Source organism: Carcharhinus amblyrhynchos, chromosome 6 (assembly GCF_965287045.1).
Source record: "Carcharhinus amblyrhynchos chromosome 6, sCarAmb.v2.hapA, whole genome shotgun sequence".
NCBI lineage: Eukaryota > Metazoa > Chordata > Chondrichthyes > Carcharhiniformes > Carcharhinidae > Carcharhinus > Carcharhinus amblyrhynchos.
In genome coordinates this window covers 75,680,560-75,704,246 of record NC_137329.1, presented here as the reverse complement: position 1 = coordinate 75,704,246, position 23,687 = coordinate 75,680,560, and the positions used below count along the sequence as shown (strand labels likewise).

General features: G+C 44.1%; 1 protein-coding gene across 31 annotated transcripts in view; it reads right to left on the bottom strand.

Annotated features, from left to right (window-relative positions):
• Nucleotides 1-23,687, bottom strand: part of nrcama (neuronal cell adhesion molecule a) — a 379,563-nt gene that overhangs the window by 97,387 nt on the left and 258,489 nt on the right. For 16 of the 31 annotated variants that reach the window (XM_080190688.1, XM_080190703.1, XM_080190698.1 and 13 more), the window contains 7 exons: nt 14,703-14,870; nt 10,491-10,508; nt 9,556-9,661; nt 7,887-8,083; nt 4,246-4,281; nt 3,205-3,327; nt 1,782-1,952 (listed from right to left, as the gene is read on the bottom strand). In XM_080190688.1, coding sequence (XP_080046814.1) covers nt 1,782-1,952; nt 3,205-3,327; nt 4,246-4,281; nt 7,887-8,083; nt 9,556-9,661; nt 10,491-10,508; nt 14,703-14,796 — 745 coding nt within the window. In that variant the 5' untranslated portion in view covers nt 14,797-14,870. The remainder of the gene's footprint in view (nt 1-1,781; nt 1,953-3,204; nt 3,328-4,245; nt 4,282-7,886; nt 8,084-9,555; nt 9,662-10,490; nt 10,509-14,702; nt 14,871-23,687) is intronic. The other 15 variants (XM_080190701.1, XM_080190704.1, XM_080190708.1 and 12 more) reach the window with 3 other exon arrangements.

Here is a 23,687-nt window from a genome sequence, read left to right as displayed (position 1 = left end):
TGGGACCGGTGTAGTTCAGTGATCAAGAGAGTAATTGATGAATGATACTTGGTGTGAATCAGGACATGGGCAGGAGAGATCTGGATGGTCTCCAGGTCATGGAGAGTGGGAAATGGGAGGCCATACTAGGAGGGCATTGGAGATAAGGGATAAAGGTGTCAACAGCACATGGGCTGAAGCAGAGACAGCAGCAAGTTTCACTCTATTGGTCTAGCTTAGAACTGAACAGAGCCCCTAGAGTGAAAAGTTGATGTTTGCTGTGAACCCCTGGAGATGGCTTTCAAATTTATCACTGAAGATCATTTGGCTTTGAGAGAGAAGTTACATCCAGGCAAGTATTGTTCAGAGACATCACGTTGAGACAAAGAAGCAATATCAAATGAGACTAGTTTGGTGAAAGAAGGAAAAGCAGTACTCTATGATATTCTGCTGTTTGAGGAAGTCTGTCTCTCTTGTTTATTTTGTATATGTCAAATCCAATACAGATCCATTACTGGGAAAGAACTGTGAGTTACTGCAAACAAACAGATGTGTTTAACTAGATATAATACAAGCAATAACTACATACACAGTGACAATGCAATAAATCATCAGAACAAGTACACCAGTAACAGCACATGTGCACAGTAGGATCTGTGCAGTGTTCTCTGGCAATACAGTCCACATCCCAATAATACTGAGCTTCACAGTGGCAAATCCATTCATTCATATCGCTTATATTCAGGAGAAAGCATTTTTTCAGTAGAAGTTACAGATAAAGATGGGGGCGCCTGGAATGCCTTTCTGACCCGGTCTGAGTTTGGGACCTACAGTGTATATGCAGAGCGAGCGTGCAGGTGCCAAGCTCCCTCCATCTCTCTCTCTCTCTGCTTCTTATTACTCACGCTCTTGATCTGCATTCACTTGGAGACTCCACTGTTCTGCAGAGAAGCCAATAATTGGCAAGTAGCTCTTTAACAGCTTTATGGTCATCCGATGCAAATTCTGTCCTACATGTGGCAAGGGTGAAAAAGCAGGAATCCACTGAAGGATTCCGCCAAGCCCTTTACTCCAGTCACACCGCACCCAGATTAGTGCCAATCTGACAATGTTCCTGAAGGATCCCAGACAATTACACAGATAGATGATTCCTGGCCCTGCCACACCAGGAGCTGGGTGTGGGTACAGAGGATTCGCAATCATCCCAGGACATCTGTGCAAAGCTCTATGTTAGAAGCTCAAGACTGAATTAGCTTCAATGTAAAATTCCAGGAATACTTCACCGTGAATGAATTTTCCGGTGGTTGACATTATTCCTTAACTTTGAGGAATGTTGTCTTCTGTATCCTTACCTGCCCCCAAGTGTTTCCCAAAGGTGCTGATTTTAACTTGAGGTGCATTTCCAAAGCACACTTGACCCAATTAACCAATGCTCACAGGTGACCTTAGACAGGAGTGTCAGAGCACAGATTGAGCATAGGAAAGGTTTCCAGAGTGACTGTTGTTGTTTTCACTCCCATGTGCATACACCTGTACTTCCCAGCAGAGTGCACTAGATAGCAAGGGCAGGAATCCTTCCATTGTCAATGAGGATAAAGCTCAAACATAGCATCTCAGGTAAAGCTCAAACATAACATCTCAGCTAAGACCAATAAACACAACAGGGCTCTTGAGGAGTCCTTCAGTTGTATGTCTTGGAGAAACATCGACATGCAGGGTTGTAAAGAGCTCTCACTGTTGCCCTCTACACCGCCATTTATGATACCAACCCCACAGGTTTCAATAGACCAGGCAATACTTACGGGTCAGCACCTTGACAGAGATTGGCTGCTTCTGCTGAATAGTCTGAGTGTGGTTGAACCTGGCATAGCAAATGTAGTCCCCTCGCGTGTCCTCTGGCTGCACATTTGAAAAATACAGGTCTCCGTTCAGACCCTGTGAAACCCGTGCATTCTGTGTAAACCTCTGCATTACTAGAAGGAAAAAAACACCAAGGATGAAGATTAGGCTGTGTGGGCAGTGACAGGATTTTGTGGCCAGTATTAACACTGGCTGAAGACAGTTTCATTCTTCATGCTAATTCACTAAGAGCGTTATACTGACCGTCAGAATTACTTTGCAATGAGCCAACTACGCTCTGCTAGTATAAATTTACACATTAAACGACCCAAAATTATCTGGGGTAGTATCTAGTGCACAACTCCGGGTCTCAGACCGGCTATGAATCTCCCTCACGTAGGCAAAGCTGTCACCCACCATGTGAGCCCTTCTCTGCTCGATTAGAGTTGGAACTAAATCTGAAAATACATATGGGCACCTATAGAATATCATACCTGTTTTCCAATGGGAAGAGACTGAGTCTTTGGTTTAGAATCAGAATCCGTATAGTACAGAAGGAGGCCATTCAGCCCATCAGGCCTGCATTGATAACAATCTCATCCAGGTCCTACCCCAGTAACCCCACATGTTTACCCTAATTAATCCCCCTGACACTGAGGAGCAACTTAGCATGACTAATTAACTTAACCCGCACATCTTTGGGCTGCGGGAGGAAAGCGGAGCACCTGGAGGAAACCTGCGCAGACATGGGGAGAACATGCAAACTCCACGCAGTTGCCAAAGGCTGGAATTGAACCCAGGTCCCTGGCACTGTGAGGCAGCCCTGTTAACCACTGTGTCACTGTGTTGCTTTAAGCAGTGCTAAGCATTCTCTCCCTACTACAGGATTCAGAAGGTGAATGGTTCAAATCTCAGTACAGACAGATCCCCGCACATGCAGACCGGAATTTGGTTTCTAAATACTGAGCTGACATCTCATGTGGGGAACTGGCATCTGGAAGGAGTGACCATTGGTTCAGGGGCGGTATTCCTGAGCCAGAAGGATTGTGTTCAATTTCCAGGGAGCACTGGACCTCAATTCATCAACATATAGTGGAAAGAAAGATGTTCTTTTATATAGCGCCTTCCATGGCCACAAGGTGTCCCAGAGGCCTTACAGCCAACGAAGTATTTTGGAAGCCCAATCCTGTTCACACGCTCATTCCTTCCAGCAAGAGAGGCTGGACAGTACTGAGGAGCTGTGATTGACCGCCCCATCCCCCCACCCCAAACACCCCTAACACAGGGGCGCTGAGGCGCACAATCCAATCCCAACAACCCACCAAGCTAAACTGGCTAAACTTGTGTAGTACGAAGACAAACTTGAAAGCTCAGCTCTATACTTACAGTTATCCATCCAGAAAATGATGGGTGGTGGCAGGCCAGATGGAGGGTCACAGGGGAGGACCAACATCGCCCCCTCGTGGACTACAATTGGATCGATCTTCTCTTTAGCCCACATGGGCGACCCTGGAAATGGGAGCAGTACAGATCACAGTTTGAACGCCACAGACCTTCCCTTAAAAATGGTGCAGCCAGTACAGATGACAAGGGAGGTAATTGTTTAGTACAAGGCAGCATCATAGTCTAGAACCAACTTTGAGAAATCTCAGCAAACAAACATTCAACATAACTGCATTATATTCCTCTGTCCATGACAGCAGATTGGTTACCCTATTAATGTTCAGCAGGTTAACACCTCTGTTCATGCAGCGGACTGTAACAGGGTTAGTGTTTGTTCGCTGATATCTCAGACAGCTGGTTCTAGGATTGTACCCACCCCCCCCAGGAAAGTCCCCTAGTGTTCACAGGGCAGGGATAATTTTAACAAGGGGAAGGAGGCGGAGTCAGATCAGTCACGGAAACCTGTAACAAACAAGGGCAGGGCAGTTCCAGGAACACCCAGTGTAGACCAATGACAGATTAATGTGGCAAATCCAGAATATGAGAAGTACTACATGTTTAAAAGTGAATCCTGAGATTATAAAGTGAATGCTGTTTCTATTTGCAACAGTGCATCTTCACCCTGCTCCAGGTCATCTTACAGTGGATACTTTAAGATGCAGGGACTAAAGGCTGTTTATTTTAAGTGCATTTTCACACGGAATATTCTGCAGTTGGATCAGGCCTTCAGCCCTGCAATGATGTGACAGAGCAGGAGATTCTTGTGCCAGGCTGTCACAGGGGGAGTGCTAAACAAATTCACCAAAGGGCACATTTCTTTCTTCCCCATTCAGCTCTGCTTGTGATCATCCTTCCTGGTGCCAGCAGAGCGATGGTAGTTGGTACTGTTGGGATTAAGGATGCTGAAGGAAACAGGGTGTTCAGGAATGAAACATAGGAACCAATTCATGCGAGGATATAACCAATTATCAGCTGCACAGTTACCTTCCAGCATGATGAATTTGATGATTAAAAAGAGGTCTTTAGTTCGAAAGAGAAAGAAATAAGATAATTAACAAAACAGATTTAAATATGATGCGGAACAAATTCACTGACAAGATTAAAGAAAGACTTGCATTTATACCGTGCCATTATCTGACCTCAGGAGCAAAATGTTTCAGAGTCAATGAAGTAGATAGGAAGTGTAGTCAATGCGTGCACAGCAAGATCCCACTGACAGTAATATGATAATGACTGGACAATCTGTTTTAGCAGTGTTGATTGAGGGATGAATATTGGCCAGAACACCAGGGAGAACTCCCGTTCTTCAAAATAGTGTCATGGGATCTTTAACAACCAGCCAAAGGGAGACATGTGCACGGCAGCAACTCACCAAGGCTTCTTAAGCAACCCCTTCCAAACCCACGACCACTATCATTGAAAAGGACAAGAGCAGCAGATATCTGGGAACACCACCACCTCGAGGTTCCCCTCCAAGTCACTCACCATCTTGATTCGGAAATATATCAATGTTCCTTCATCGTCGTTGGGTCAAAATCCTGGAACTTCCTCCCTAACAAACAGCACTGTGGGTGTACCTATACCACATGAAGGCAACTCACCACCACCTTCTCAAGAACAATTAGGGATGGGCAATAACTGGCCTAACCAGCAATGCCCACGTCATGTAAAATGAATTCAATAAAAAGACCGAACTTCGGTTTAAAATAACAATGACACATGGAACGTTCCAGAATTATGTTGAATGAAATTCCTGTATATTATTAAACAGGATAAGGCTCTGAATTGATGGAATATTTGGTTACTTTTCACTCCAAATGTTGGGTCTACAAAATGGGCCATTTCAAAGATTTCAAATTGTTGACTCACACTCAGGAATTCGTATTAGCTCTCTGTTATCATCCATATGTCTCTGGAATTCACGGTCTGCCATTTCATTCATGTATTAACTGCGGAGACTGCTCTCCTCTTCCTGAAGATGTGGCACACCCAGAATTCCAGACCCCTCCCCCTAAAGGTATAGTGTACTCAGATTCCCAGACCCCTCCCCCTGAAGGTATAGTGTACTCAGATTCCCAGACCCCTCCCCCTGAAGGTATGGTGTACTCAGATTCCCAGACCCCTCCCCCCTGAAGGTGTAGTACACCCAGAATCCCTAAGCCCACCCCCTGGAGGTGTGATACACTCAGGTTCCCAGACCCCTCTCCCCTAAGGTGTGGTGTTCACACATTCTCAGATCCCCTTCCTCTGAGGCTGGTACACTCAGGTTCTCCTCCTTCAGCCCTTGAAGATGTGGTACACTCAGGTTCCCAGACTCTTCCCCTAAAGGTATGGTACATCCAAAATCCTAGACCCCTTTCCCCAAGGTGTGATATGCTCAGGTTCCCCTCCCCCTCAAGATATGGTACACTTAGCTTCCCAGACCCCTCCCCTGCTCCCATCAACACTATTCCATGTTACTAAGAGTTCTGGCCATTGCTTTTCCTGACTGAGTAAATCTCAACGCATGGGATTTTCAGGCTCAGCTCCACAGGAGCAAAGCCTGGCACAGACACACACAGAGCTGGGGAACAGCAGCAACCTGTCTGAAACAAAGGATCTAACCTCTCCTCCTTTGTGCTGTTTCCCTGGAGTTGTAGAAACTGTAGCAAACAAGGCAATTTGTTTCTGTGCAGCTATTCACTCTATTCTGAAGCCAGTGTGGCAATGTAGAAAATGTTCACAGCAAGATCTCACTAACAGCAAGGAGACGCATGACCAGATAATCTACATCGAGTGGTCGAGGGATAAACATTGGCTGGGAAAGCTCCACTGCTCCTCTTCAAATAATTCTGCAGTATCTTTAATATTTACTTGGGTGGCCGTGCAGGCCCTCGATTTAGTGTCTCATATGAAAAGCAGCACCTCCAGCACTGCAGCATTCCTTCAGTAGTGTCTGCATGCATTGTGTGCCCCCAAGTCTCCAGAGTGAAGATCGAACCCTCAACCTCCTAATCAGACGTTGACATATAGGCAACCCAGTCTGCTTAGGAAAACTACAACGCAACAATGGATCTGAAAGCAAGCACTGATAAAAAAGTGCAAACTATAACAGCCAACAGACTTATTGAAAATACTGAGCCAGCATGGATGGCACTGTAGACAAGCATCTCTGCCTCTCCCCTTAATTTGTTTGCAGGCCACAGTACTCAGTAAGACTAACTTCCACATCTCATGCATATCAGACAGAACTTTGGATTTTTCATTAAGAGGCTGGACTCTTGCCTGATGCAAGAGCAGTATTGGGGACACAGTGGGAACACCATTCTACAATCTTCATTAACCTTCAACATTAAGCTCGTCATTCAGAGACGTGTTGCTCATGAAGTTCTACGAGTCTCTTATGTGTGCTCTATCACTGCATCATGTGGAGTGTGACACTTCCACATTAGTGCCACCCCATCATGAGGCAAATTCCATCAACAGGCTGGCAGCTGAGAGGTCGAGGCCTAATCCAATGCACCCCTTGCTTTTACCAGTTTTTTCAGGTACCACTACCCATGTGCACAATGGCTTCCTCAATGAAAACAATACGCAGTTTGATGGAAGATTTTCTCTTACTGTTACATCTGAAGGCATAAGCTGGGAGGGTTGTTAACCTGTCTAGATTTAGAATGGTCCAATTGTTTCATACAATAATATAAGTCTTTGCATTGGAGAGAAACCCTTTGTTTTTAACTGACCAGCAACCACAACTCATATGAATGAATGTTAGTTGTTTAGATTGTCCATGAACTTTTATCAACACCCAAGCAAATCTGAGAACATAAGCCAAACACATCATCCTTTTTGTCCAGTTTTAGATTTTACAAAAAGTAAGTAACATTGCTGTGGGAAGGCTACAGTAACACCAAAGATGGTTCTGGGTCTTGAGGGGGGCTTTATAATTATTGCAGTCAGACACAGCAATTTTCTTTTTGGTTATCTTCTTGGCCTTTTGGCTAAGAGCAAGTGGCATGATGGCACGGTGGTTAGCACTGCTGCCTCACAGCGCCAGGGACCTAGGTTCAATCCTGGCCTGGGGTCACTGTCTGTGTGGAGTTTGCACATTCTTCGCATATCTGTGTGGGTTTCCTCCGGGTGCTCTAGTTTCCTCCCACAATCCAAAGATGTGCAGGTTAGGTGGTATGGCCGTGTTAAATTGACCTCAGTGGCAGGGTAAATATGTGGGGTTACAGGAATAGGGCCTGGGTGGGATTGTGGTCAGTGCAGACTCAATGGGCCGAATGGCCTCTGTCTGCACTGTCGGAATTCTAAGTGTAGTTTTTGATCCTGCACTTGATAGAAGTCAATGAGGTTAAACTGAGGCTTTATTTGAAGAAATTTTTAAAACGGCATCTAAGCTTTTTGGCTAAGATGCAGATGAGATCAAGCACTAGAGGAGGGTGCAATGCCTGCTCCTATCAGCTTGGATCATGTAGGTCAAGCCCAAGACAGAAAGAGGGCAGCCTGTCTTGTCAGTTTGGATCCGTAATGTCTCATTGGAAAAAAATGTCAGTTTGGTTATCAGCTCCTCACAGGCCCTCAGAGGCAATTAAAGGCTTGACACAATGACAAAGTAATGGCTGGACTACATGTTTACTCACTGGATTGGCGGATGATGATTTTGTTGGATACGGCTGTGCCACGATCATTCCTGGCCGTGCATTGATATTCTCCTTCATAAGCTTCTGCTTTCCCTCCACCCACAATGTCAATGAGCAGCGTTCCGGAGTTTTGCATCATTGTCACTCGAGGGTCTTTGTCAAGGTTAAAATGGGTTCCATTGCGAGTCCATGAAAACCTACAGCAAGAAAGGAAAAGCAAATGATCAAAAAGCAGCATTATCAAGGCAATGTGCGTGCCATTTGCACCATGTGGTCCTAGATTTCATGCCGTTACCCACAACTGAACATTAAGATGTCAGCCTTGGTGACATGAGGAATATTTTCACTCCGAGTCAGTAGGTTGTGACCCACACTAGGAGCTTAGCACAAAATCTAAGCTTTCATTTCCCAGCAGTACTGAAGGAGAAACGATAGACTTTGTACTAAGATGAGAAGAGGAGCAGAGAGTTGCCCTGATGACTTGACAAATATTAGACCATTAGACACAGGGGCAGAAGTGAACCATTTGGCCATCAAGTGTCTTCTGCCATTCAATGAGATCATGACTGAGGTGATAATCCTCAACTCCACTTTTCTGCCTTTCCCCTATAACCTTTGATTCCTTTACTGATTAAACATCTGCCTATATCAGCCTTGAAATTATTTAACGATCCAGCCTTTACAGCCCTCTGCAGTAAAGAAGTCCACAGATTCACTATCCTCAAGAAGAAATTCCTCTTCATTGAATTGGAGCACAAATGACTGGAAAGACAAAGTATGGCAAGAGACAAATGCCAAAGTTCTGAGATTGCGATCTCTCCCAATGCAAAGAAGTGGCAACGTTCACTATTTAGCAAGGTCATCAAAATGCCCAACTCCCAGAATTCACTCAATTTCTTTGGGAAAAATATATACACATCCAGTAAAAACCGGCAATGCAAAATAACAAAACTAGGTCACCCGTGTCTCACAATGGAGGGTACAGCAAGATGACTGAAAGCAAAGTTAGTCACCTAGGCTTTTCAAAACCAAGAAAAACAAAGTTAAGGGGCATGTTACATAACATGGTTCAAAGGTTAAAGAACAATAAGATAGGATAAATCAGAAAATAGTCATTAGATGATCCAACTTCTGATTGAGATGAATGATTTCCATAGACTGGGGGTCCTAAGCAAAGCTAAGCTCCAATAGGAGGTGGTGAGATGGGTCTTGACTACAAGGGGTTAAAAATGTAGGGAGACCAAACAAGTTGCAGCATACCCCCTTTCAACTTAACGTGATGTTTGTAAAGCATCTTGACCTCACATCCGATGACTTATTCTGAGGCACGGTGACTGTCACGTGACTAAACATGTCAGCTATTTTTCCCAAGACACAATCTCACCAGCCAGCAATGAGTTGAATGGTGACCACTTCATCTGCTTGTAATTGCAGTGACTGAAGAAGGAATACTGGCCAGGTCAAGCTTATGAGGAAAGTTCAAAAGAATGGTGTACAGACAAAAACGGAAGGATTGCCAGAGGGAGGAATGCTGAAGTCTGGACATGAGAGAGACATCAAGCAACAAAGCTGCATGCTGTACCAGTCCATCAGCCCATACCTCCCCTCAGTTTTGCTGAGCATCTGTTGCTCTTTGAGATGTTTTGTAAGCCTGATAACCAATACTAACCTGGGAGATGGCTTCCCTTTTGCCTCACACTGGATGTGGATGTTATCTCTTGGGTCTATTATGTAATCCTTCGGCGACTGGTGGGTGATTGTCGGGGGCTGTGGCACTGGATTGAAAAGCAAGGAATAAGGAACCATAAATTAAATGGCACTAAAATATTAACAGAGTAATAACAGTTAAAAAAAAAACACTTGGTTCATGCCAATTTGCCACATCATCAAGCATAACCATTCAGGCTGCATGCAGATTTAATGTCACTCAGGAGACCTGTGGCAAAATTGGGAGTTTTCATCTTTCCTCCAGCTTGTTCTTTGATCTCAGTCCTTATCTCTCAGATCCCCTGCATGTACCTGGGTGCCCTCACAAGCCTAACCAATTGCACAGGCAGCTCCAAGCTACAGGCAGAGTATACCAAGCCCCAAACAGAGCTGGAAATGGCAGAATCCATCACAGACAGTGGCCAAGTGATTAGAATGGATTCTGATTCCAAAATTGGTTTAAAGTTTAGACATTTCATCGATCGGTTTAAAGTTCAGACATTTTATTGTGAAAATGTGGACAGGATTCAAAAGCAAGGCAGGTAGCAATCTAGGTGTCATTGATCAGTAACGTAAGGACACCAAATGTTCCAAGTCCCAGAGGACTCCTGTGCTATGACAGCTTTCTCATTAGATTCTGCCTGGATGGGGCAAGTTGCAATTGGCTGAACAAGTCCCATCGGAGGTTCACGCACGATTCCACAACACAAGCAAAAAACATTGTTGGGGGACACGGTTTTTACACACAGTCACAGCAAAACAAACAGCAACTCGTGCACATGCAAAGAACACGCCCGGCCAACACCCCATTAAAACGGGCAGTAAACTACAATGCTTCAAACCAAAAGTAACACACTTTGTAGCTTTCACCAAACACCTCACGTGACACCAACTTACGTTCATCCAGAATTTTTGCTTTAATCCCCAGAATCAGCAAATGAGAGGGTGAATAGGTCAGGTTTATAGAGAGGGGCGGGGGGGGGGAAAAAAACACAGTGTAAGTACGAACAAAGTTGCCACTGCTCACTTATTGTATAACACATGCCAATTGTCCTGGGTACGGTTTGGTTTTCTACTGAAGATTGAAGGTTCATTTGCAAGGAAGTAGACCGGCTGACCAATGTAAGTTATTTTGGAAGGAGTCTCACTGTTTCATATTTACTTACTTAGACAATCAGATCTCATGCGGGGGGAGGGAGAAAAACTGAAGAAAAACTTACTGGGGAAGGCAGGCAAGTTCATAGACTCGAGGATTTAAACTGGTTCCAGAAAAACACCTTTGCTGGAACTCTACAGTCTCATCAGCCACGGAATCAGAGCAGGCAGTTGGTGGACAACGGAAATGTCCATTGACCGCGGGTGAATGAGGCTGTAAAATCCCACCCATTGTGCCTTTCACTGCAGTCAGATAACAACAAGAAGTATTTTTGTCTCAACAGCCACTTGGGGAGTTATTTTACAAGTTACGATTGGGGTGGCACCATGGCACTGTGCTTCGCACTGCTGCCTCACAGCTCCAGGGACTAGGGTTCAATTCTGGCCTTTTAGTGACTGTGTGGATTTTGCACATTCTCTGTCGTGTCTGCTTGGATTTCCTCTGGGTGTTCCGGTTTCCTCCCATAATGCAAAGATGTTCACGCTAGGTAGATTGGCCATGCTAAATTTCACCTTAATGCCCTAAAATCTGTGAGTTAGATGGATTTGCCATGGGAAACATGTGGCATTACAGAGACAGGGGGATTCTGGGGGGAGTGCCTGGGTAAGTTAGTCTGACAGAAAATTGGTGCAGACTCGATGAGCTGAATGGCCTTTTCTGCAGTGTAGGGATTTCACCAGCCTGTGTCCCAAACCCTCCATCACTCAGTTACTGCGAAACCACAAACATAAACTTAACTCCTACAAATCCTGTGTTGCAGCCCCTAAGCACACCAAGCTCCCTTTACGCTGTTCCATCTCACACTCCCAGGGCAGGAAAAGCATGGGTTAGTAAAACTCCTGCTGCACTATCCAACAATACCCACAGCACAGATAGGGTGCCATGCAATAATTTATGTATAATTCTTTTGCAACAATCAGTTTGCTCTCAGAATTGAAGCACATTACTTAATCCAGTACAGAAATTCTGTCACTTCATATTTGCCTGTGAACAAAGACAGACATTTCTTTACAATAATTCCACGCCTGCAGCCCATCCTGCTTTTGAACAGCTGCTCAGAGTGGGATTCATACACAGCCTCACTTTAATTGCTAAACATATTGCGTTTAGGATGAAATAAAAGCTGTTCACTTAGTTAGCTTGTAAATAATTAACACCATCCATCACAGAATCATGCATTACACTCCTATACCTCAGGAAATGGTCTGAATAGCTCTTTTGGTAAATGAAGTACAATTTAGCAGTAAATCCCTTCTTTGTAAATGAAGACAAATCATCAAACAAATTAACCAAACCAGATTGTTTTTCACTTCAAAAGCTTTAGCCTTTAAATCACAGATTTTCCATCATTCCAATAAATGTGAATACATTAGCTGATCACCTTAGTGCTGACTGCGTCTTTCAGTAAATATAATTCTAACTGTAAACATTCAGATTGGAGTTGTAGCCCTGTACACTCCAGCTCAAAATGGTCATGGCAGTGAATTAATCTCATTCAGGAAAGTCTCCGGTGATGCAAAAGAGCAATAGAAATATGTCACGCCAGTACAGTGAGGTGTTTGGGTTAGGACTAAGGCAAACTGATGGAAGAGGAAATCTTTCACGTGCACCTTAACGGCATGGTGTCTTGCTCCATCTTACTCTCTGAGCTTGCAGGGCCTCCATGTGCCCGAAAGCCTACCTCTGCAACCTCATCCAGCATACATTGCCAGCCAATTCAACTATGGTCAACAATAGCCTTCTGTTCTCCCCTATCCACCATCACGGTATAAACCTCTTTGCCTTTTGACCAGTCTGTTCATTTTCAAAAACCTCCATAATTAGTGTGACAGTACTGCATCCTTCAATCCCACTGTCCGTTCTGTGTTCATGGATTCCCACACAAAGTACATGGATGTTAATGCAACTATATGTTATATTTCCTGCCAGCAAGAGTGAACGTGATGGCAAGTAATTCATTCACCAACATTAACATCCTCACCCCGAAGAACATAATTTTGTAGAGAAAAGCACTCTTCTAAAACAATCAGTTTTGCATTTTGATAGAAGAACACTCAGGAGGTCCTCAAAGGGGAAACATGGAATGCTTTAACTGCCTTTCTGAAACCGATTAAGTGCAATAGATTTAATTGTGATGCATGATTGTTCAAGAGATTCTCAGCAGAGCAGCACTCAACCTAACACTTAAAAAAAAAATTCCTCTCCACCCTATTTGACCCTTTTTCTTCTCTCCTGCAAAATCAGACTCACGCATCCCTTCAAAACCCCCTCCAAAGGGCTGGATTTCCAAAGAGCCAAAGGGTCCAGATCTGGTATAGGGGCAATTTGATCAGTCCCATAGGTCACCCCAGGACCCTGACCCTTCCAGGATGGTTTGCAATTTTCAATGGGCCTGTGGGGGACGAGAGAAAGGATAGCTCAGTCACGAGCAATTAATGGCTCCCTGAGGGCTTAATAAGGGCCCCGACAAGTATAATTATGACTTTTTAACCATTACTTTGGCAAATCCAAACTATTCGGGGCACATTAGCGCATTCACCAACAGGCGAATAAAAGTTCATTTCTCTTTGCGTTTTACCTGTTTTTAACTAGGACCTGCTTGTGAATGCTGGTCCTTCATTTTTCCTTCATGTCCAACCCAGTCGACACTGCAGGCCTATTAAGGAGGTGCCTTAGCCCTTCAAAAAGGCAGCAAAATCCCCCATAATGGCTGCTACCTGCCTTTGCCGCTTGCACTAGACTGGCAGTTCCCTCCTTCTGGAGCAGCTTGCTAACCTTTAATTGGATGCCAAGTTCACCTCTGGCCCAATTAGAACATTTGAATTTAAGAATGGGGTGCAGGGTCAGGACCGGAGATCATCTAGGTTGGTTGGGCTTAAGTTTAACATACCAATATTGGTCATTCCACCTCCAGTAATGTCATCATCCAATGTTAAAAGTTAAGCAACAAGGGTCAATGTATGGTGGTCAGGAATGGAAACAGTGAGCAATCTTCCTCTCCCTTCTCAAGGATCGCAGAGACTAGCTGCAAAGGTGCGATAATTCATCGTAAAGCCCAGGTTAAACATGAGGGATCAGACTTTGCTGGACCTGGGCATGTCATAACATATTGTGTTGGTTAGACTTACAAATTGTGTGTTGGGATTTTCAAGATAGTGCAAGTGCCAAGCTGTTGGCAGTGGCGAGGTCTATTGGTCATCAGGCACATTAGTGAACAAAGGGACAAATAAGATATGTCTGTACATTAGAGATGTAAGAGATTAAATGATTGAGAAGTAAATAGAGGAAAAGTGAAGAAGGAGCGTAATTTATGTAGGGTGAATTCAATGTGAAATCAAGAACAGAAAGAGAAATAAGCAGACGAAATGAAAGATTGGAACAAGAGAGAAAAAAGACAGAAAGGTATTTCTGTGTTTCAGTGTTGGCATTTTTAATACCTCTCTAAACAATAAACGCACCTTGAAGGAATGAGACTCTACACTTGTAATTGTTTTCTTTGAGCAAGAGAAGTTGATTGGTAATAATTAACAATTGCCGCAATGTTAAAAGGGTGATTACATATTAATTATTAGACTTAACGTACTGTGGCAAGTTTAATGGGCAATTAATGTGCAATTATAGTAACTTAATAAAAATCATGGAGTGTTATTTTCACAAAGCAAATGGCAGAACAACACACACCACCCAGCAATTGTAGGAATCCTCAGTTCACTGGGAATCTCTTCTTGCTACAAGTTGCTGGCTAATTTGCTCATTAATAAAAGTGTTCACCATTCAGACACCTATTTTCAGCAAAATTTGATCTGAGGTCTTTCTATTCTGTTTGACGGTATTAGCCAGGAGCTGTGCAGTGAGTCACTAAACCATTGGAGGAGCTGTTTCCACAATGGACTAATTACAGGTTGCCAATGGGACATTAACAACAATCAATGAAGGATGGGATTTTGACTCACAGTCAAGGGGTACTTCCAAGGCTGTCCCCAGGTGGACCAAAAGAAGGAGGAATGAAGTGCTTCTGTATGTTCGGCTTGATTCCCTTCCTGACATTTTTCAAACTTGAAGAGCAGGAATGATGGAAATCAGTTCCTTCAGGATCAGGAATTCTGCCGATCCACGTAAAGCTGAAATGATAAAGAATTGCATAATTTGATTGGCTTCATATTACAATGTTTGCTTGAAAAAGATCATTAACTGTGTTATGGACTGAATGCTGTCAGGTGCTTTCTCTCAGTCAAATTAATGTGCTTGGCCATTTCTTTGTCCCCCTCTTATACATTCCCCCATTTCTGTCTGTAGGGCACCAAGATTTGTCTTTAGCAACCTCTTTCTCTTCACAAATCTATAGAAACTCTTAGAGTCAGTCTTTATGTTCCCTGCAGCTTACTTTTGTGCTGTATTTTCCCCTTCTTAATAAATTTCTTGGTCCTTCTTTGCTGAATTCTAAACTGCTCTCAATCCTCAAACCTATTATTTTTCTTGGCCAATCTGCATGCTTCTTTGTTAGATCGGATACTCTCTCTGACTTCCTTTGTAAGTCATGGGTTGGCCTTTTTATCCATTTTGCTTTTGTGCCAGACAGGAATAAACAGTTGCTGCAGTTCCTCCATGTGCTCCTTGAATATTTGCCATTGCCTATCCACTATCATCCCTTTAAGCCACGCTCTCCAATCTATCAAGGCCAGTTCACACTTCACATCCTCATAGTTTCCTTTATTAAGATTCAGCACCCAAGTCTCCAAATCAGCTACTTCACTCTACATCATGATAAAAAATTCCATCATGTTACGGTCGCTCATTTCCAAGGAGTCTCGTACAGCTAAATTGGCAATGATCCCCTTCTCATTACACGGTACCCAATCTAACAATGGCCTGCTCTCCAGTTGGTTCCTCCACATATTGGTCAAGAAAATCATCCCATGTTCACTCCAGGAATTCCCCCTCTACAGCATTGTGGCTAATTTGATTTGCTCAATCTATGTGCAGGTTAAAATCACCCATGATCACTGATATTCCCTTATCACATGCATCTCTAATTTTGTGTTTAATGCCATTCCCAACATCATTGCAGTTTGGAGGTCTATATATGACAGCCACTAATGTTTTCTGCCCCTTGGTTTTTCTCACTCTACACATTGTCAGAGCTAATATCCTTTCTCACTTGTGCATTAATTTCCTCTTTAACCACCATCTTTTCCTTTATGCCATTCCTTCCTAAATATTCAACACTCTGGGACGTTCAATTCCAACCCCTGGTCACCCTGCAGTCACGTCTTCATAATCCCAATTATATCACACCCGTTTACATCTAACTGTGCCAATAGTTCATCTACTTTATTGCAAATGCTCCCCGCATTAAGGCGCAGAGTCTTTAAGCTTGACTTTTTAACATTGTTTGTCTTGTTTCAAATATTATTCTCTATAGTCCTGTTTGAACTTTGTCCTTGGTTTCTCTATCTATCACTCTTCTTATTCTCTTTTCTACCTTTTGTTTTTGTCCTTGATCTCTCCTTCTCTGACTCCTTACATAGGTTCCTATTCCCCGGCATGTTAGTTTAAACCTCCCCAACTACTCTAGCAAACAGTCCCCCTAGTTGTGGGGTGACTGTTTATGCATAGTGAGCTCTCATAAGCAACACGCTGATAATGATCAAATAATCTGTTTTAATAATTTTAGTTGAGGGGTAAATATTGGCCAGGAAAGTGGGAAGACTTCTCTATTCTTCACAGTAGTTTCGTGCCCATTTGAGATAGCAGACAGGTTCTCATTTTGTAATGCCTTATTCAAAGAAGAGCACATCTGGTAGTGCAGCATTCCCTCTGTACTGTATTACTTTTCTTTATTTATTCGTGGCACATGGGCATCGCTCTCTAGCCAGCATTTATCACCCACCCCTAGTTGCCCAAGGGCAGTTGACTGTCAACCACATTGCTGTACACTACAGTGTACATCCAAACGTTGTGCTCACGTTTCATGGGTGAGTCTTGAACCTACAACCATTTGATGCAAAGAGGTAAGAATGCTACCAACTGGATGACAGCTGAATCCGTGGGCTCAAATGGAAACAGAATCCAAATGCCGAAAGGTATTTTTCAAATCCAATAGCATCAACCTTTCGCCAATCTCGTCACTAGCCTCCCAAAAAAGATGAGACAATTGTACTAGAACTCTCAAATTTAGATGCTTCAGGATTTGAGTTCTGGATTAGAAAGAAAAAAATATGAAGATCAAGGAAAAAATATGATGTGATGCAAAAACAATGGGCTGAGCGGCTTCCTTCAGCACTGTAACAATTCCCTGGTTTGAATTAATTTTAAACCTGTGTACCATTCATTTGCTTGAAAACGATCTATTTGATTTTGAATGCTAATTGTTGTAATGAATTTAACACCAGTCTGGGAATTATACTGAACGCTTTCAACAGAACGTTCGAATCCATCAGACTAAGCTGACACTTAGGTAATTAGAAAACGCAAAGAGGGGGAGTAAAACATTTGTTGCTGGAAAGAAAAAGATTATCCTATCACAAGAGGTGTTTCACAAGCTGCTTAAGATGCGTGTATGAAGGACAGGTACACTGACACTGAGATTAAAATCAGTGCTGAAGCAAGTTGGATGTTACAAGACAGTGGATATCTCAGTGCTCCTTCAATGTGACTGCATCAGCTTTCAAACTGCTGTCTGAAGTCGGAGGTAGGAGGACTGTATTCACCAGCAGTCAGTCAGATATTAATTTTGTGTGAGATATTGCACTCTGAATGCCCTGTTAATGGAATCTGCAGTTAACTTTCAGATTGCTCTCAGAGAAGGTGGGTCAGTTGGCCAGGCCTCAAATCAAGCCAGGATTAATAGTTGCTGTGTCTGATGACTGTAAAAACTTGATATGAATTTACAGAGTCTCAGGTCCCTAATACAGTTCCTGACAGCTTGCAATTCATTTCACTTTAGTAAACGTTGCGAACAATGATTAGGTGTCATCCTGGTGTAACACACTGGGTGGGATCTTATGGACACCCAGGGTGTAATTTTTGGCAGTGGGGGCAGCCTATACCATTGGTTGATGGCAGGATTTTTCGTTCCCACCGATGTCTAGAGTTTTGTATGCCCTGCTGAGGAACGTAGCATGGGCAGGGGAGAGCTGGAAGATCCTGCTGGCAGGAAGGGCTGGAAAATTTCAGCCACTGGATTAGTCGGGGCTGAGGCACGTTCTTGGGGTGGAAGTTTGGAATTCCCTTCCACATACTTCCAATGCAGTGCTGAGAAAGTTCTACACACGCGGCGACACTGGCCTTTTGTATGAAGCATTAAATACAAACCCAAAGTTCTCATCAGATGATGCATATGTTTTGAAGTGTATTCAATGTGACACCCAGCCAGTCGTTGAATTTTAAATCTTAGATAGTTAGGTTTCTGTTAACCCAAGATATTTAGGGGGTACAGGGCAAATGGAGGTATGTGAAATAAAAACGGAAAATGCTGGAAAAGCTTGGCAATAGTGGCAGCATCTGTGGAAAGAGGAACAGAGTTCACGTTTTAGTCGGTGTGACTCTTCTTCAGAGGTATATAAAGTTAGGCCACAGATCAGCCAACATCTCACTGGATGGTGGAACAAGCACAAGATGCTGACTGGTTAACTCCTGATCCTGTTAGTGCGTAGGACACTGCAGGTAAATGAACCTGTGAGTGTGCTACACTGAGTGCTCTCGCCTGAAGTGGGAATGTGCTCAATGCAGCAGCACCAACATCCCTCACTTCGCTGTGTAAAATAAAACTGAATTGACCGAGTTTTGCAGGCTGGCACATTCCAAGGTCCAAGACTATGTGCTAAGGGTCGCGATCAATCTTGGGGCAGTCGGCACAGAGATGCAATGGGAAAAGGCCATTGTCTAAGGCCTTTCAGCCATAGTACACCAAGGGGCTAGAGGACTTGGAGAAACCCTCAGGTTGTGTGCCCTGATATGGAATATACATTGCAAACATCAAGATATTACAACTGCATGGAGGCACCTAACATACTGCATGAAGATATCTTGAATTTTATTGAACCTTTTCAAGTAAATTTTCAAGTCAGAATGTTTCTAATGTACTTTTACAAATTTTATGAATGAAGTACATTTGGGGGGGGAAATAAGTAAATTAGATTTTCTCCCTATTAATATGCTTCACTGTGTTCAGATTGTTTATAATTAAATCACAAAAATCTTTGTTACCAACAAAGTCATACCAGGAATTTGCTTCTAATATTTCAGTGTTTCGCAACTGGAAAAATGGTAGGCCTGACATTGGTCTTGGGAGATAGCTAGCACCCGCATCAGTGAAGTTAGGGAAAAGAGATTACAGTAAGGTATGAAATGGGTTGCTGGTGCATTATTCATCGCCTGAAACCGAGTTCATTCCAGTATATCAGTTTTTTTTAATTAGTGTCACAAGTAGGCTGACATTAACAGTGCAATGAAGTTACTGTGAAAATCTCCTAGTCGCCACACTCAGGTGCCTGTTCGGGTACAGTGAGGGAGAATTTAGCATGGCCAACGCATGAAGATATGTTGAATTTTATTGAACTTCATCAAGTAAATTTTCTTACTTGAAAATTTAGTTGTTTGCACTGTGGGAGGAAACTGGAGCACCCGGAGAAAAGCCACGCAGTCACGGGGAGAACGTCCAGGCTCTTCAGACAGTGACCCAAGCCAGGAATTGAACCTGGATCCCTGGCGCTGTGAGGCAGCAGTGCTAACCACTGTGCCGCCTTGTCCCACCCCAGGTCTTGCATTCATGCGAAGCCTTGCTCAACTCTCAGCTCTCCGAGATATCTGTGCGTTTCTAATTCTGCACTGTCTAGCATCCCCAATTATAATTGCTCCACTATTGGGTGACGTACTCACAATTCCTTGAGCCTTAAACTCTGGAATTCTCTCCTTGCACATTTCCCTCTTCCTACCTTTGGTATATTCCTTCAAACCTACTTCTTTGACCAAGAGTTTTGGCATCTGACCTGATACCTGCTTACGTGGCTCAGTATTATACTTTGCTTGTAATGTTCCTGTGCAGTGCCGTAGGCTGTTTCATTATGTCAAAGGTGCTATACAATTGCAAGTTGTAGTTGCTGAGACACACACATTATTCATTTAAACTAAGTTAGATGTCAGGAGATTGTTAAATGCAGAGAGTTGTTGGCCTCTGGTAGCAGCCGTGTGCTGGTGAAGTGCATGTGGATTCATTAAAAGCAGACGGCAGATTATTAAGCAGGTTTCTGGCCGATTTTGATATTGCTGTTTACATACAGTAGTGAGACATTGGCTGATGTACTGACTATGAAGCACGTTGGTCAGTAATGTCTCAGAATTCTTTGGAATAGTCTGGTTTAGTTATAATGTTATGGGACAAACTTGGTCAGTCAGCTCGTCTTGATCTGCCCAACAATTCTGTACACTGTTCTTGGAGGGAAATGTAGGCAGTTTGACGATGCAGTACTGTATAGAGATTTATTTCATTTGGAAGAAACCTGGATGAAAGGTAACATCCTCAGCACAATATCCAGATGAGGAGAAGAAAGATCAAGGCAGGGTATTGTGTACATTCAAGGGGTTGCCTCCCAGCTCCAGAGATCTGGGTTCGATTCCGGGCTTGGGTCACTGCCCGTAGAGTTTGCATGTTCTCCCCATGTCTGCGTGGGTTTCTTCTGGGTGCTTCAATTTCCTCCCATAGTACAAAGATGTGCAGGTTAGGTGCACTGGCCATGCTAGATTGCCCCTTAGTGCCCAAGCATGCATAAATTAGAGGGATTAACAGGGTAAATATGTGGGGTTATGGGGAAAGGGCCTAGCTGGAATTGTTGTCTGTACAGCCTTGATGGGCCGAATGACCTCCTTCTGCACTGTGGGGATTCTATGGCTTTGGTTGGATCCTGCAGTTAATGAGGATTGGCAGACGGAAGGTCAAGGGTTCCACTGTCTTGAGGCTCTGGGAAAGAATATCAGTACAACAATCAATTATGATGATGAGAATGAATGATGTGGAGATGCCGGCATTGGACTGGGGTAAACACAGTAAGAAGTCCCACAACACCAGTTTAAAGTCCAACAGGTTTATTTGGTAGCAAACATCACAAGCTTTCGGGGGCTCTGCCCCTTCGTCAGATGAGTGGGGACTCCCTGACAAAGGGACAGAGCCCCGAAAGCTAGTGGCGTTTGCTACCAAATAAACCTGTCGGACTTTAACCTGGTGTTGTGAGACTTCTTACATGAGAATAAATGACAGAGAGATAGAAAAGCTCCAAAGGCCTCTGAATGTCCTGGGCATATACTGTAAAGTTAAATTCCCCAATATTGCATCTCCTTCATTGAAAGAACAAATATGTTACATAAGAAATAGGAGCAGGAGTAGGCCATCCAGCCCCTCGAGCCTGCCCCGCCATTCAATAAGATCATGGCTGATCTGTCATGGCTGAGTTCCACATTCCTGCCCTCTCCCCATAACCCTTAATCCCCTCTCTTATCAAAAACCCATCAACCCGTGTCTTAAAAATATTTAGCGAGGTAGCCTCCACCACTTCAACGGGCAGAGAATTCCAGAGATTCACCACCCTTTGAGTGAAGAAGTTCTTCCTCAACTCCGTTCTAAACCGCCGCCCCTTTATCTTGAGGCTGTGCCCCCTAGTCCTATTATCCTTTCTGAGCGGGAAGAGTCTCTCCACCTCTATCCTATCCATCCCATTCATCATCTTATACGTCTCAATGAGATCTCCCCTCATTCTTCTAAACTCTAATGAGTACAAGCCCAGTTTATTCAGCCTCTCCTCATAGCTCAACCCCCTCAACTCCGGTATCAGCCTAGTAAACCTCCTCTGCACTCCCTCCAAGGCCAAAATATCCTTGCGTAAGTACGGCGCCCAAAACTGCACACAGTACTCCAGCTGCAGCCTCACCAATGCCCTATACAGCTGCAGCAAGACCTCCCTACTTTTATATTCAATCCCCCTCGCTATGAAGGCCAGCATCCCATTAGCCTTCCTGATCACCTGCTGCACCTGCAAGCTGGGTTTTTGCGACTCATGCACAAGGACCCCAAGGTCCCTCTGCACCGTCGCCTGCTACAGTTTTTCGCCACGTAAGTGATAATCCTTCCTACCATTATTCCTACCAAAGTGGACCACCTCGCACTTGCAGACATTAAATTCCATTTGCCATTTCCTGGCCCATTCGCCCAGCCTATCTAGATCCTTCTGTAGACTCTCCACACCCTCCGCACAATTTGCCTTTCCTCCAATCTTGGTGTCATCAGCAAATTTCGACACCCTGCACTCGGTTCCCTCCTCCAGATCATCTATATAAATGGTAAATAGCTGAGGCCCCAGCACCGACCCCTGAGGCACTCCACTAGTCACCATCCGCCAATCTGAATTGCACCCATTGACCCCCACTCTCTGCCTCCTATTTGACAACCAATCCTCTATCCACGCTAACACCCTACCCCCAACTCCCTGTCCCCTGACCTTCTGCAATAACCTCCTGTGAGGTACCTTGTCAAACGCCTTCTGAAAATCCAGAAAGACCACATCCACCGGCTCTCCTCTATCCACCGCCCTAGACACATCCTCATAGAACTCCAGTAAATTTGTCAGACACGACTTCCCTTTAACGAAACCGTGCTGCGACTGCTCTATCAAGCAATTCCTCTCAAGATGCCTCGCTATTTCCTCCTTGATGACGGACTCTAACGTTTTACCTACAACAGACGTTAAACTAACCGGCCTATAATTCCCTGCCTTTTGCCTGGCACCCTTCTTAAACAATGGCGTAACATTAGCCGCTTTCCAATCTTCCGGCACTTCCCCGGAATCCAGCAACGTCTGGAAAATAACCACCAAGGCATCCACTATCACCTCCGCCATTTCTTTCAGAACCCTTGGATGCATTCCATCCGGTTCTGGCGACTTGTCCACAATCAGTCCCTCCAGTCTGTCGAGCACCTCCTCTCTAGTAACAGTAATGTCATTAAGACCCTCCAGTCCTACCACCTTTCCATCTCTAACACCCGGCAAATTATTCACGTCCTCCTCCATGAAGACAGAAACAAAAAAGTTATTCAGGACCACAGCCATATCCCCATCCCCTACCACTAAGTCCCCCTTCTCATCCTCTAAGGGACCAACGTTCACCCTAGCCAACCTCTTCCTTTTTATATATTTAGAAAAATGGGAAATATTTATAAAAATGTGCTTGGAGAGAGTAGGAAATAGTGTGCACTGAGGGTCAAATATTGCAACACCTCCCAGCATGCTTCTCAGGTGGCACCCAGGGTGAGCAGAAGAGTGAGCCTGCATGTCCATAGGATTAGCACACAGCCAGGTCATTCAGCCCCTCCAGTTCGCATTCGTGTTTATACTCGACACCAACTCCCTCCCCTCATCTCAGTTTTTCATCACATTGCTCTATTCCCTTTACTCTCATCTACATTTTTTCTAAAAGCCTTTCGGCCAATTTGTCTCAAACACTTCCTGTGTTAACAAGCTCCACATTCTAAACAGCCTTTGAATCAAGAAATCTCTCCTTATTTCCCAATTAGATGTGGTGGTATATCGTGTAAATGTGGTCGACCCTGGTTTTGGACAATCTCACATTTTGAATCATAGAATCCCTGCAGTACAGCAAAAGGCCATTTAGCACATCGAGCCTGCAGCGATAACAATTCCACCCAGGCCCTTTCTCCGTAACCCCATGTATTTACCCTGCTAATGTCCCAAACACTAAGGGGCAATTTAGCATGGCCAATCCACCTAACCTGCCCATCTTTGGAGTGTGGGAAGAAACTGGAGCACCCAAAGGAAAGACATGGGAGAATGCGAAAACTCCACCCAGATAGTCACCTGAGGCTGAAATTGAACACGGATCCCTGGCGCTGTGAGGCAGCAGTGCTAACCACTGTGCCAATGTACTGCCCC